Here is a 16,560-nt window from a genome sequence, read left to right on the forward strand (position 1 = left end):
AAAACAATCCCAGCAGCAGAAGTTGAAACAATTTTAATGTTGTTATGTATTGCTTTTATATCCTGCCTTTCCTTCTGGAGGAGCCCTGAATGGCAAACATATCTGTACTATAAAATATTATAGGAAGCATCCTAAAAACAGTGTCTGTTAATGTCAGTGGGTTGGACTAACAAAGGGTACAATCCTAGCAAGTATGTAGCTTGTGGATGCATCTATGCTGTCTAACAAAGTGCCCTCTGTAACTAGGAGTGCCTTCATTTTGTACACCAGCTGTAGCCATATCGATCAGGAGGATCTGACTACTAGAGTCCTAGCATTGGTAACCTTGAGACTAGATTACTGCAATGTGAGGCTGCCCTTGGCCCTGAAACTCCAGCTGGTGCAGATGATGTGACACCTCTGCTAAAACATCTCCATTGGCTGCTCATCTGCTACCAGGCCAGGTTGAACTCTCTTATGTTAACATACAAAGCCCTGAACCACTTGGATCTTGGATCTTTACAGACTGCCTGAGCCCTTATATCCTAGCTGAGATAATCCAGAGAAGCAATGTTAGTTGCCCTTCATGCCACAGAGGCCCAACTTACCTCAACCAAAAGTTAGGCATTTAGTGTTGCCCATCTCCATGCTGGGGAACATTCTTTAAACAGAAATACATCAGACATCTTCACTTTTGACTTTTAAGTGTCTATTCAAGATTTTTTTATGCCAACAGGCCCACATAGCAGTTTTGAATAACTTTTGTTTAACCATTTTAAAACAATTGTTTTGCAAGGTTTTTTTAAATGTTTTTTTGTATTTTATTGTTTTATCATATGTTGCTGTAAACTGTCCTGATATTTTATAAGATGGCAGCAGGGCTTTTTTTTCAGCTGGAACTCAATTCCAGCACCTCTCAGGTGGGTGCATTGCCATTATAAGAGAACAAGGGAGGTGTTCATGGTGAGTTCAGGCACCTCTTTTATTAGAAAAATAGCACTGTGTTGTATATTAGTTGTTTATTGTATATACAACACAGGACGCTGTTGGCGCTGTGGTCTAAACCACTGAGCCACTTCGGCTTGGTGATTGGAAGATTGGTGGTTCGAATCCATGCAACGGGGTGAGCTCCCATTGCTCTGTCCCAGCTTCTGCCAACTAAGTGGTTTGAAAGCATACCAGTGCAAGTAGGTACTGCTGCGGCAGGAAGGTAAACGGCGTTTTTGTGTGCTCTGACACTCGTCACGGTGTCCCATTGCGCCAGAAGCGGTTTAGTCATGCTGGCCACATGACCCGGAAAGCTGTCTGTGGACAAGCGCCGGCTCCCTTGGCCTGAAAAGCAAGATGAGCACTGCACCCAACAGTCACCTTTGACCGGACTTAACCGTCCAGGGGTCCTTTACCTTTACAACACAGAGCAAAAAATATATAGGAACTTGCTGTCATTCCATCCCAAATACTCTAGCCAAACTTGAACCTAGCTTTCCTACTTTTATTTTCCTTCCTTCCTTCCCTCCTTCCTTCCTTCTCCATTGTTTTTTTTTTTCCTTACTGATGTAGATAAAACTAACTCAGCTTATCATTCTTTCACATATAGATTATTGCACAGTATTATTTTCTGATCTTCCTATCTCACATTGTAAGCTGCTTATCTCTGTCCTTAATTCTTCTGCTTACTGATCTTGCACAGCAGTCCAACATGTATCTCCTTTTTTCTTCTCTCTTCCTCATTTCATATTGAATAGGAGGTGCCGCACCTTTCATATTGAATAGGAGGTGCCGCACCTTGTTTTCCTTACCTCGCTACTCTGCTTTCAATTTATTTACCTTCTTGCATTGTGTGACCAGGTGGCAACAGCCCCAGCCCCCAGGGATATGGAATTAAAATTAGGCCAAACTTTATTAAACTTCTGAATGTAGGAAGACCTTGGCTTAGGCCTTGGGCATGTATACCTCCCAGTCCCTCAGCCGGGGGGAACTGGGGCTCATCAGCGTAAATGGGATATGGGGGTGCTTTGTGAGACATAAGTGTAGCAGGCAGCCAAGCCCATATCCCTGCACGCAGGGTAGTTCATTGATGACCTTTCAGTGTATGGCCAGTGACACCCATACATAGCCCCTTTAAGAGGGGACCCTGAAATACCTGCCGCAGGGGGGTGAGTCACCACTTCATTCCCCCCCCCCCAATATAGGGGAGAAAAGACTACAGGATTCCACCCAAGGCCATAACTGCCAAAGTTGTGACGAATTGCTACGGGGAAGACAAAACCTGGCAATGCAGGAAAATTTCTTCCCATTCCTTCAACAGTAACCAGTCAAAGACTGTAGCAGTGCCCTCTAAACAGGAAGAAAAAGTTAATCTGCTAACAAGAAACATTAAACAAAGGGAGGGGAGGGAGGGTGAACCTCCAGAGCCGACTGCCTGGCTATTGTTGGCTCCACCCCTATTTATAAATGTGTCTGGACCCACCTCCCAGCAAAAAACTTGATTACTGAGGCTGGGTGTGAACCTCCAAAAATTAACACTGAGAGGCAAGCCAGCCCCTATTTGCCAGTAAGCTCCCTGGGAACCGTAGCACCACATGCGATCCTTCAAAGGGCACCCACAATGTAAAGTGTGAGTACTCATTCTCCATTCTTCTGTTGGCTATTGCACCACCAACTTCATTCTAAACTCTCCCCTCAGCTGGCCCCCACCTGCCTAGCTCTTTACTTACTACCAGTCCAGGGGCTGTTATCTCCAACTATGGGCCACCTAGCCTTTTATCACCCCCCATTGGAGATTCACCCTTCCCCTTCTTGCACAGGTACTTCATTGTGTGGAGAAAAAGTAGGGCATAGATGTATGGATGGTAAGCAAGGAATGCTGAAATTGTTGCACGCACGCACACACACACACACACACATATAATATCCATGGTGTTTCTATTGTTAAGTCTCTTTGAGATGTTTCCTAGGAAGAGATCGTAAATGCAGGTAAATAAATAAATAATGCATTCTTCCCAGCTGTTGATCCTTTGGCTGCTGTATTGCAACATTTTTTCCTGTATTATCCATTTCAGATGGTTTGACAGACTGTATAGACCCTGACTGCTGCCAGCAAAGCAATTGCTATTCAAGCCCGCTCTGTCAAGGGTCCCCTGATCCCCTTGACCTCATTCAGCAGAGCCAGCCTCCTTTCTCTCAGCATCCTCCAAGGCTCTTTTATGATAGAATCAAGTTTCTTATTGGCAAGGAAAGCACTCATGTAATCCGAGGAGATGTCTCATTTGAGAGCAGGTAAGTGTTTTGTGTGTTTTCTTTACTACTGAAAGCTGCTTTCCAAATTGAAGGTACTCAACCACTACACGGGTAGGAATGGTTGGTGTGTGTGTGTGTGTGGAATTAAATGATCCTTTATAACTTCTTTGGGGAATATTGCCTGGTCTTCTCCACGCTTAAAATAAAGCCATAAACAGATATTTTAGATTTGCTGCATAGGTCTTTTACACATATATACTGTTTTCAGTTTTCAGTCATGAAATAGCGTTGACATGCAAAAATGTCCAATAACTTAATAAAAAATAGTTTACATTTGTTTACATTTAAAACAAAAGGAAGAATGTTGCAGTCCTTTTAAAGCTTTTTTGGGAAGCTCTGACCAAGAAGGATACTTCCTTTTGAAAGATAAATGGCCCCATGTAGAATCATCTCAGGAGCTCATGGTCACATTCTATGATATTTCTGTATTTTATGTTGCTTTGATTGATGTATATCTTGTACTTTTATTGTATGTTTCTTTTGAGTTCATATGTGTTAATCTTGTTCACTGCTTTGGGGACCTTTGGGCTAAAAAGTTGTATATAAATGAAACGTACCATGCCATAAGGACTCCCCACATGTGGTAAATGAGCACACCACAGACAGGATGATGTATGCTGATGCACTAGTTTGCTACACGCAGGAAAGGCTGTGTGTCTTTGGAATGTTTTCAGGCATAGGACCAAAATTTATGGAAGGGCCATAGCAGCTTAGCAGTAGAACAACATTTCAGTCTCCAGCATCTTCAGATAGGAAGGTCTTACCTGAAACCCTGAAGAGCCTCTGGCAATCAATGTCAATGATACTAAGCTGGGTGAACTAATGGCCTGACCCAGTAAAAGGCAGCTTCCTATTCCCTTGCCCAAAGAATTCAGGGGCTATAACAGAATAGGCTCTGACTGCTGTGGAAGGAACTGTAGCTCAATGGTAAGTTCATAGTTTGGATGCAGAAGGTCCCAAGTTCAATCCTTGACATCTCCATTGGGGTGGGGGTGGGGAGATCCAGGAGGCCGATGAGACACTGGAAAGCTAGTCAATATTTAACACTGGGCTAGATGTACAAATACTTATATTCCTGTGAAAAAGTTGAAATCTGGAACTGGGCTTCGTTGGTTGTTCTTAAATTGGGGAGAAATTTCCAAAGGCAAAGTTACGCTTCATATGTGGGGCTAAGCTGGTGCAGTTTGTGAAGGAAGAGCCATTTGGGAGACTCTTGAATGATGTATATGATCTAGATCTGTATCAGTTTGTTTGGAATGGCATGGAGGGGGTAATCTGTAGACAGAAACCAGCATAGTAGAGAAGAACAGAAAGATCTTCCTGATCTAACAAATAGCTCTGTGTACCTTACACCAATAAAGACATTTAAACCAGTTTGTTCTGTTGTTGAACTAAAAATGAGCAGGATCCTACAGCCACAACAAACCTCTGAAGGTGGCTTGCTTAAGCAGGTAGTATCAGGCTGGAGTTGCATGAGCAGTATCAGGCTGGAGTTGCATGAGCTTGGCTAAGTCTAAGCAGAAAAGACTCTCCTGGATCAGAGCAAAGGCCTATCTAGTCCAGCATCCTGTTTCCCACAGTAGCTAGCCCTGATGTCTCTTGAAAGGTTCAGCATCATGACATGAGGGCAATAGCCATCTCCTGTAGTTCCCAAGTAACTGTATTGAGAAGCGATGCTGCTTTTTCTCCTGGAGGCAACATACTGCCATTATGGCTATTAGTCTTATCCTCCTGACAAGGTCTGGAGTTCAACTGAGCCCTTCTGTACATCTTGATCTCTCCTTCTTTCACGAAAAGTAGAGTGACTTTAAAGAGTAGTCCTTTATCTTTGAGCCTTGCACTCTGTCACAGTCTATTGGAAGCATTGGGGTGCAACTCTCCTTGGAGGCTGATGTGCCTACATAGGAAAAGTAGATAGAGGGAGTAACCTCCCAGGTTTCCTCAACTGTCCTTTCTGACCTAACCTGTGGTGACCTTTCCTCAGGTGCTAGACTGATAGGCTTTTTGACCTCATTACCTGCTTCCTGCTTCTTCATCCTCACCTTAGGAGAGGATACGTCTTTTCTGTCCTGCTTACTGAGGTACAAGAGCAAGCATGGCTCAAGGCAACGTCACCTTAGCTAGGATATTTCTTAGCCAGCATATACTTTCCAGAATGAATGTAGCTTTCTTATTTTCCTAAACTCAGAGTCTCATGGTGATTCTATCCAAGTTAAGTGTGCCCTTCAGTAGGAATGCACAGTATTAAGTTCAACTTCTGGTTAGCGTTTTAACTCCAAATGCCAGCACAGTCAGCATGAGGCCTCTGGGGTACAGAAGGGACAGTTCCTTAGGGTGAATCTGGTTCAAGAGGTGCTGCCTCTTGGGGGCCTGTTTTGGTTGTCTGGTCAAAGGGGCTGCTGGCTGACTGGCTCAGGCCTGGTAGCAAGGCCTAGGTTCAGTCCTTCCATGGCTTGCACCACTGGTCTTCCTGAACCAGCTGGCCACTCCTTCTCTGTCAGGGAATAGTATGATGTAATTCCTCATCCAGCCAGGAAATTCTCATCAGTTCTTATTCAAACAGGGAATTATCATCAATGTGCCTTAGATTCAGTTTGCTGAAAAATAATGGTGGTTGTGTGAGTAAATGACATACCTTTGAGTCTATAATACATATGTGTGTTTCGGTGTGACTATAGAGAAGTAGTTTAATGCTCTGAAGGCAAGGTTACTGATATTTTCCTCCGAAAAGGGAGTAACATTTGAAATATGCAGCTCATAAGGTTTTATACGGCAGCCCACCCCAGGCAACTATAATTTATGTACTGGTGTCGACAGCCACAGATCATCCATAATACCTAACAGTTTCTCATGTACCTTGGCCTGTAAATTAGATTTCTTGGTTCTTAAACATTGTTGTACTGAAGGAGAAAATATAGCTAGTTGTGCTGATGTACTAGAGAGGGAGAAATCCCAAAATAAGGATAGGATAATATCTTTATTAGATCAGTGCCTGGATTGGCAGCCACCTGAGGACTCCACACACACCACTCTGAGATCCATCATGAAAGATAAGCAGGATATGAATGTAATTAAATAAAAAATATTAGGTTAGACCATGCTAGGTGCAAAACAGATTTGAGGTTGCACCAAAGGTTAATAGGAAGAAGGGGGAAAAACAACCATTCTACCTTTGAAAACAAAAAAGGCAACATTTGGATTCATTTCCTATGTGCTGCAATTAACACGATATGGATCTGAATTGTTCTTTGTGCTGAATGTCAAAATTGGATGCCAAACATGCTTTTAAAGGAAGCTGGGAGGCTTGTATGATGTGGAAACAATAAGAGGCAGGTATTAAAATGTCCCTGTGAAGGAATGGGGCTTTCAGCATTTTGTGTTTGTGTTTTTGTATGCAAGTAATGGGTTATAGAATGGTTTTGCTCTAAAGGATCTCATGCATAAGAAGGTTAAAAAAACAACTCACACAAATGTTAAAAGTTCAAGGGAATGTTTTGCTCAGAATGCTGTTCACAGGAGGGTCAAAAGTTTAAGAGGATATGTTTTGCGCAGGAGATTCAAAAGTTGTTCCTAAGAACATGGCAATTCAAGGGAAGTAGAAACTTAACTAAGATACTACTCATCTACTGATTAATTAAAGTGCTGGAAGTTAGCTAAACATCAAGGACTTTGTTGTGAAGGGCTGGAGTTTAAGAGCTGCAAGAGAATAAGAGGGATAAACAGTTTTTAAGACTGTGTGAACACTGGAAAGTGTTGGCGTTTCCAGCTGGATGCTGCAGGAGGAAGAAGCCAAGAGAAGACCACAAAGGGATCCACAAGCTGAACTGTGGGGTGAAAATTGTTAAGTATTGGCTTGATTCAGGAAACATTCTAGAATAGGAATAGCTGGATGCTTTTATCTGTTAAACTCTAATGGATAACTACGCAAACTTTAAAATTTGAGTCTTTCGCCCCGAAATTTTTTTCCTCAACCTACTTAACTTTTCATTTTGCTAAATTCTTAAGTAAAATCATAACATGGTCTGAAACATTATTATTCACCCTGTGTCTGAATGCTGTACCACTTTATCTAATACTGGAAGAAAAGAAGAGACTGAGAGGAGATATGATAGCCATCTTCAAATATCTAAAGGGCTGTCACATGGAAGAAGAAGCAAGCTTGTTTTCTCCTGCTCTGGAGGGTAGGACCCAAACCAATAGATTAAAGTTACAATAAAGGAGATTCCAACTAAACACCACAAAGTATTTTCAGTAAGAACTGTCTGACAGTGGTTCCAGTTACAGCTAGGTAGCCGTGTTGGTCTGCCATAGTCAAAATTAAAAAAATTCCTTCCAGTAGCACCTTAAAGACCAACTAAGTTAGTTCTTGGTATGAACTTTCGTGTGTATCTGAAGAAGTGTGCATGCACACGAAAGCTCATACCAAGAACTAACTTAGTTGGTCTTTAAGGTGCTACTGGAAGGATTTTTTTTATTTTGTCTGACAGTGGAACAGACTTCCTCGGAAGGTGGTGGACTCTCTTTCATGGGAGACTTTAGTTGAGATTCCTGCATTGCAGGGAGGTTGGACTAGATGCCCCTTGGGGTCCTTTTTAACTTTACAATTCTATGATTCTAAGTTCAAAAGCGCTGTTTGGTATGAGCAGCCAGAGACGGGGGAAATATATCTACAGAGTGACAGCAGTGAGGTTTTTAAAAAAGGGGGAGTTGGTTTGGCTGATTTGTTTGAGAGGAATAAAAAGAGAAGCAAGGCAGAGACTTTCATAATTGATAGGCAATGGCTTGACTGTTTTGGGAACTGTACTGGACTGTGATTTCAGGACTGACCCTAGGATTCCATCCCTGAATCTTCTTCAGAGACAGGAGCCTGTCTGTACAGATTGAACCTTTCTCTTTGCATTGGACCTGAACCTGTATTTGATCATTGACTCCTCTCTAGTGTTGCCGTTGGGACTGTTGTCAGTAGCACTTTCTGCTTACACTACACTGCTTTCTGTGTGCACTATTGGGACTTACCTCAATGTAAGCCAGGTTTCAGGACGGTTTGTGTACCCATGTTTACAAACCTATGGTTATTCACACGCGTAGTGAACTCTTTCAGTTCTAGGAATTATCTCTTTCAGTTAAACCAAGTTGACTGAACTAATTCAAAAATCTCTAAACTAAACCTGAAAGTAGTTTCCATAATTAAAGACAAATTAAGTTCATTTTGGGGGGTAGAACTTTGAATGATTCCTAGTTCATCTTCAAGTTCACTCCCTTTCTCTCTTAGCTTTATTAAAAAAAAAGTAAGTCAAGTGGATATTTCTAAAGTTAGAAAACAAAAAGTGGAAGCAGCATTATAAGTTTCAGGCTATACTGTTGCTAAGCACTTTTAGCACTTAATCAGGAACAGCAGGAAGCACAATGTTGATGGAGTGTCTCTATCAAAAGGAGGAGGAGCAAAGGTATGAGGAGGAGATGCTGCAGTTGAAACAACCACCACCACCCAAGGTCACAACAAAGGATTTCATGGCATTCACCCCTGGAGAGGATCCTATGTGACTCTTCTTACCTTTGCATGAACATTTCCTGTGACACTTGGCAAAAATCAATATCAATACTAAGCATTGGTGCAATGTATCAAGTATTCAGAGCATATCACATACATTATCTCAGTAATCCTTGATACAACCCTGTAAAGGTGACTATTGTTTTATCTCTGTATTGTATTGCAAACACTGAGATAGGGGAGTTGACATGGCTTAGTTCATGGCAGAGAGAAAATTTTGACTGGTGCTTACTAGATTTCACTAATAGTCACAATATAACACCAGTGTTCAGATTGCCCTTCAGTCACTTACCTTTCATGATGGATCCCTTAGCACTTCTAAATGAGCCAAATATATCGACCTACTTAAAGCGTGAAAAGACTTGACAGTCTGATGTTCATACTGTGGCCATGGATTGAGGGTGTGCATATTAAAATAGTTTACCCGTTTTTAGCCACATATTGCTAGCAATTTGCTTGATTTGCCTTCATGCATGTGACTAAAATTATTCTAGGCCTTGAGTTAATTGCCCTCCCGAGGCTGCTTAGACCAGGGTTGTCAGTAGGAAGGAAATGAATAAATCTTACTAGACCTTTTTTCCTTAATACATTTCACTGCAACATTTGATGCAATAAATTATACATTTCTTTGAGTAAAATTGCCATTTGTTAGTTTGTCTATCAGACATACACTTCAGCAGTTAATGCCTCTTCTGCTGGTCAGAAAAGACTTGTAATGTTATATGTAAGACAATGTACAAGCAATTGAAAATGCAAGACATACTGCTAGAGAAAGAAATCATTGAGCCTAAGGCTATCCATAACTACTAGTCATGATGGCTATGTTCTACCACCACTATCAGAGGCAGTATGCCTGTGAATATGAGTTACTATAAAGAATAAGTGGAGAGGCTGCGGTAGTACTCAGGTCCTGCTTGTGGGCTACACATAGGCATCTGGGTGGGTACTAGAGCAACAGGATGCTGGACTAGATGGGTCATTGGCTAGATTCAGCAGGCTCTTATTGTTGTTGCTGTTGGCATCTGTCTGCCTTGGGAGACAATGGAAGGTGCACTTTGAGGGGTGAAGTCAAACATTTGGAGAGTTGCAGCGCCTGCTACAGCTGTAGAGACCCATACGAGAGAGACATAGTTTGTTGCAGCTGGGGCAGATGAAGGCATCTGGTTTTGTGATGCAGATGCATCATGGTGTTTGTTCTCTCTGCACTTTATCCAGTGGCCACCCCTCCTTTGTTCACTCTTGTTGATGAATGACCTGTCTGTCTCCAGGCACTACAGTCTTCTGCAAGGGATTCCCACATGGCAGGGTTGATGTTTCTAGCCTTCATGTCTCACTTGCAGTCATCTTTGTAACAGATATTGATCTGCCAAGGGGCCTGGTGCCTGAAGACAGCTCCCCTGTAGAACATGTCCCTGCGAATCCAGCTGTTTTGTGGACATGCCTAAACCAGTGCAGATGTCACTGAGACAGGAGTGTGAATGTGGTAGGACTGTGGTATTAGGTGAGCACATCTTTATTTGAGACTCTGCCCTGTCATGTGATGCCCCAAATCTTCCTGACAACAGCACATGTGGAAGGTGTTGAGGCATCGCTCCTGGTGGTTGTAAGTCACTTCCATAAAGCAGCATGCTCAACACGCAAGGCTGGAAGACCTTCATCTTAGGATCAGATGTTAGCATTACATTCTCCCATACCATTTGGGGAGAGGGAGAGGCAAGCCATTGCCATGACTGCCTTGCCAATATGCTTATCCAGTTCAGTGTCAATGGAAAGGTTGCTGGTTATGGTGGATTCTTCTGCAAAATCCATGCAAGGGACCCTATTTTGTTAGGGGATTGCAACGCAAGCCCCTTCCTGAATCAGGTTGGAGTTTGTATGGAATCCTGCAAAACTGGGGAGGATTAAACCTTGCTCATCAGCTGGTGAGTGGGGGGTTAAATTATCCTTACTTTGACTCTGTGCACTGTTCCTCCTCCTGCCTCTCCTTAGCTCACACTGGCAATGCCATTTCAGCCTCAGTGGCCAAGGGAAATGGTGGACAATGGTAGAGCAAGACGGTTGCTGTGGACCCACCTAGGCCTTTCATAACAATTCCTCCACAGCTCGCCTGGACCACCCACCACTGTCTCAATCTATGCTTTTGTCTCTTATCTCCCTCTTCCGCTTCCCTTTCCCTCAGAGTCCATCACTGCTGTGATGGTGAAGCAGTTCTCAGAAGTTTATCATAACGCTGTACTTCACTGTACATCCTGTGCAACTATCATTGGATGTCTCAGTATTTCCTTTATTTATGTTCATTTCACCCTGTCTTAATGCAGACGTGCTTGTGTTGTTCGAGGCCAGGTGGTAGCGATAGATGGAACCCCCCTGGTTGGTGTGAATGTGAGTTTCCAAAACCACAATGATTATGGATACACCATCAGCCGACAGGATGGAAGGTGAGATAGTTTATTCTGTGTCTTCTGATATTATTTAACTTCATTTTTGAGAAGCATTTGGTTAATTCAGTTGTTGAAAATAACTTGGCTGTCAACTAATTAAATAATTAAGTCTGGAGACTCGTCTGTCTTTTAAACTGATAAGTTACTTGATTTTATTTTAATGCAGATCAGCAAAATATACAAATTTTGGTAAATATTTTTAGTTCATTTTTCAGTCAATAAAAGAAAAGTAAAGCAGCTATAACAAAAGATCAGAAATAGAGAACATTAATACAAAACAAAATAAATATATAGACATGCATGGTAAATGCAGTCTGTGGGTTGAGTAGAAAGGTGAAATTTGTACGTATTTGAATAAGGCACATTGGTAGTTTTTGTATAATTCCAAATTACCGAGTCTTGTGATGGTAGTTTTCTTGAGAATATTGATGTTGCTCTATAAGTAATAAAAAATCCCAAGGTTCTAGTCCTTATCTAAATTTCAAATTACATGTAATTTTCTCCAGTACAAAATATACCATTCTGAGACATACTACATGCACTATAATAAACATAAATGAACAAAAGTCCTCATTAGAAAATAAAATATACCTTCAATGCTTTATTTTTGCTATTGTTTTATAGGTGATTGTATGGCTATTGTTGTATTCATTGTACCACTTTTACTTTTTTCTGATTTTACATCATGCTTTGGACTTTTACATTTTTGTAAGTCACTTGGAGATTTCTGACGTGGCAAGCAACTAATAAATTGAAATAACAGTAATTGTAATGCGCCACCCCAATATCTGAGCGACAAGAGATTCTAGGAGTTTCAGACACTTACTCAGTGTTCGGCTTTGTTGCAATGAGAGACAGTGGAGCCTGTTGTATCTTTGGGATATGTGGTTTATTGACACCAGTATGCAACCTGAACCTAAGGTGGAGGGGCTCACAGCATTAAAAACCCAACAGATACTGCTTTTCCATTAGTGACAGCTTTGGATCCAGCACAGATCAAGCAAGTCCAGCTTCTCAACTTGTTTTTCCGATGAGTTCACGCACCACTACCTTGGCTGTTGTCCTTCTAACTACCAGACAGGCAGGAAGGAGAAAGGCCCACCCATTTGCCACATGGCACACAGCAACTTCTTTGGTTATGCTACTCATGGTCCTTAAATGGCCTGCTAAGGCTATTGTCTTAAAATCACCTAGACAGACTATAGTCAGTCTATAAAAATGAATGTGTTGCCAGTAATGTTGTTTTTGTTTCAATCAATTCTGGTGATCAAAAAAACAAATTGTTTCAATGTATGGCAAAAAGATATTTCTAAATATATCTAGCAGGGGCGGGGGAGAACGTGAATAAAATATAAAATATTGAAAGATGTAAAAGACAGAGGAGGTTTCTCCCTGCTGGGTATGAGTTTATATTATGACGCATTTTGCCCTTGACGGTTGAAGGAATGGATGACATTGGAGAATCCACATATCTTAGATTTAGAAGGTCATGGTAATATTTTTGGTTGGCAGGCCTATTTGTGGTATGAAAAGGTGAAAGTACATAAAGGATTTACAAATCACATAATTAGGGGATTTTTTTATAGAGTATGGGATAAATATAAAAGTTGGTTGGAGACAAAAATACCACTTTGATTCTCACCTTTGGAAGCCATAGTGGTAATGAAAAAGAATATAATAGAAGGTTGGACAACTTATAGAAAATTATTAAAACAAGGGGGAGGAGAGTATAAATTAAAAGGATTTAAGGATTTATCAGGAAAGCTAACAACATGGATACAATATCATCATTTGAATGAAGTATTTAAGAAATATAGGATACAAGGGTTTGGGGAACAAATATCACAATTGGAGAGAGATCTGTTGTAATGTTAAAGTGCTGTCTGAAATCTATAAGATATTATTGGCATGGGAGACAAAGGATGAGCAAGTAAAATCTTCAGTTATTCAATTTACAGCATGCTATAGTTTAAGAGAAAACTACTGTTATAAACATGGTATCAAACACTGACTAAATTGTCAAAAATGTATAAAACAAAATCAAATACGTGTTGGAAATACAAAGAGAAAGAAGGTATTTTTTATCATGTGTGGTGGTCTTGTAGTAATATTAAAGCTTACTGAGAAATGATTATAATGAATTGAAAAAGATGTTTAAAATAACATTTGTAAAAACACACACACACACCTAAAAGCTTTACTTTTGGGAAGTATAGGGGAAGAACTACCTAAACAGTATAGAAATGTATTCATGCATGCGACAACAGCGGCAAGAATGTTATTTGCCCAGAAATGGAAAGAAGGAGAAGTCCCAATGAAAGAATATGGATACAAAACTTGTGGAATACAGTGGTACCTCGATTTCCGAACGTAATCTGTTCCGGAAGTCCGTTCAAGTTCTGAAACGTTCAAAAACTGAAAGCGGAAGCCTCGAAGTGGAAGCCTTAATATGGAAAACTCAAAATGGAAGCCGTGTTAACCTGTTCGACTTCTGAGGCTTATTCGAAAACTGAGGCATTTACTTCCGAGTTTTCTGTATTCGAGTTCCGAAACGTTCGACTACAGAGGCGTTCGAAAACCGAGGTACCACCGTATGCAGAAATGGAGAAACTTACCAGAAAAAATAAGAAATCAAGATGACAAACTTTTATAACAGAATGGAAATGGTTTATTGAATATTTACAAACAAACTAAACAGATAAGGACATTGGCAGGATCATTGTAATAACCTACAGTTTCATAAGAGCATATATTTAAAGTAGATGAATAAAAGAATATGTTAAGTTAATTTAGAATATGCAGGAAATGTAAAAAATAAATTTAAGGAACCACAGAAAGAGGAGGAAGTCAGTCAAGTTTTGAAATGTTAGAATGATTGTAAAACTATTGAAATGTGTTTAACTGGAAATCATAAATAAATAAATAAGTGAAATGAAATGAAATCACCTAGACAGAGGAACTGGTTAGGCGAGCTGATTGTCATACCTTTTACCCCCACAGATACAGAAACCCAAGAATCAGAAGGGACTCAGGGCATTATTCAGGCTGACACTCACTTAATAATAATTAATTTCCCCTTCCCTAATGCAATAGCACATCTGTGCAAAAATCAGTTGTTGCTTTTTTAAAAAGTGCACCCTTAACACACAGTTCGTGGATTGACATTTTGATGTACTGATTAAAATAGGGCCTTATGGATTAATCAACTGAACCAGTTAAAGCTTGCAAATGCAGAAAAAGCTTATGTTCACAATTTCATGGTATGATTTCCTTTTACTGCAACAGCAGCATAAATACTTTAAAACTGTGAGTAAATAATCTATTGCAGTGTCAAGCCTTGTAAGTAATGGAGCTGATATCCATTCCATATTTTTTGTGATTTTAAAATGCCAGGGTAGCAAGTCACCTAATTATTATTTCTGATTTACCTATCTCTTGACAGAGCTGTAGCATGCAAATGTGCTCTCTCTAGTTTTGTTTCTTTCTTTCTTTCTGTGTAACATTTGGGAAATGTGATGGAATATGCATAATTAAGCCTGACTTCCTATCACAGTTTGTTATCATCAAAGGTTTCCATAAGAGATGCATCCAGTAATAGAGTGAAGTAACTATTTACACTGCCTTACGTTACATGACTATTGATGTTAAAGTCATATGATAATAAGAGGCTGTATCATTTCCTCTGTCTAATACCATTTTATGCCCCATACTTCTTCTGGGATACAGAGAGCTCTTTTCTATCACAGTCTATCAGCTCAACACACAGTGATAATAAATATGTGAAAACTATTCATGGTATGTGATGCAGGCAGGTCAGTGGATAACCATTCCAAGTAACTTCTGCAACCAGTGTCCAGCAAACCATCTTGCACAGGTACTCAGCCATTGATGCAGCCAGGTCAACCTAGTAACTCCCAAAGCTGGTTGGCTTAGGATGTGAGTAAGCAACTGACTGTTTACCTGCTTCTTTACATTGTAGGATATCAGTACTCAAACAGCCATGTTGGCAAAGAGTGAAGGTGTAAGTGGCAGGTCAGCTGTTTCATCATTCATTCATTCATTTTCCCTCCCATCTGACTGGGTTGCCCCAGCCACTCTGGGCAGCTTCCAACATAACAAAAATGTTGCACACACACTCAGTCTCCAAGTGGATTCTAGGCACTAACCCAGCATTCATGTTTCCTTTGAAGTGAAGTTCAGCAGAGACTGTGGTGTCTTTATGATATATGGTTTATTTATACATATATACAACCTGAGCCTACAACAGAGGGGCATGCAGCATTAACCCCCCAAGATGGCCTTGTTTTCCCCATAGCTGCAGCCTTGGATTCAAACTGAAATCAAATATCTCTCTGGCTCTCTCTAGCTTACCTGTCTGCAGGTTTGCTTCATCTAGCTTCTAGTTCACATCACTCAGCTCTCTAGCCTCCGTCCTTCTAACTGCCCGCATGTTGATGGAGGGTTCCCCACCCATCTGCCATCTTGCACAGAGCCCCTTTGTTCCACTTTATGGCCCATCACCCAGGCTGTCACCTCATCAGGAAGCTAGCCTGGCTGTTCTAAGAATTTGAAGGGGGCCCAGGCATTCAGCCTACCTCCCACAAAAGGCTTAATACAGTGGATGCTCGGGTTGCGAACGTGATCCGTGCAGGAGGCACGTTCGCAACCTGCAGCATTTGCAACCCGGGACCCGCGTATCTGCGCATGCACGGGTTGCAATTTGGTCTTCTGCGCATGCGCAAAGCGCAATTTAGCGCTTATGCGCAAGTGCCAAAACTCAGAAGTAACTGTTCCAGTACTTCCGGGTTCAGCGCAGTGCGCAACCCAAAATCACGCAGCCCGAAGCATCTGTAACTTGAGGTATGACCGTAACAATAGTAAGGGTTTGAACAACAGACGCATTGCAATACTGTTTTGACTCTTCAGGTTTTTTTCACATTGCATTTGTGCTTCTTTGTTAATGAATTTTTATTTGTTTTTATTTCTTGTAAGCTGCACTAAGAGCTTCTGTATAATGTGGTTTTTTAATGTAGTATAATAAAATAACTAAATGCATACATACACTTAGGCATTTTTTGGCAGTGGTATGAGAGCAGCAGCTGTATCACTTGATGGTTCAAAATTTTAAAAGATTGGTAATATTAATATGCCCACTTTGCCCTATGAAGAGTGGTTAACGCAGAAAGTGCTTAACCCAAATGTTGGAAAGATGGATTTTCGAAAGGGTATTGTTGAAGCTATGTTGGACTAGAATCAGATTTTTAAAATAGGCTTCTTTTGTCTTTTCAG

General features: G+C 40.9%; 1 protein-coding gene across 14 annotated transcripts in view; it reads left to right on the forward strand.

The window, feature by feature from the left end:
- The window catches only part of TENM1 (teneurin transmembrane protein 1), a 395,160-nt gene that overhangs the window by 273,883 nt on the left and 104,717 nt on the right, over positions 1-16,560 (forward strand). For all 14 annotated transcript variants that reach the window (XM_081180104.1, XM_081180105.1, XM_081180115.1 and 11 more), the window contains 2 exons: positions 3,042-3,258; positions 11,149-11,268. In XM_081180104.1, coding sequence (XP_081036230.1) covers positions 3,042-3,258; positions 11,149-11,268 — 337 coding nt within the window. The remainder of the gene's footprint in view (positions 1-3,041; positions 3,259-11,148; positions 11,269-16,560) is intronic.

The sequence above is a fragment of the Podarcis bocagei genome (genome assembly GCF_964188305.1).
Source record: "Podarcis bocagei genome assembly, chromosome: Z".
NCBI lineage: Eukaryota > Metazoa > Chordata > Lepidosauria > Squamata > Lacertidae > Podarcis > Podarcis bocagei.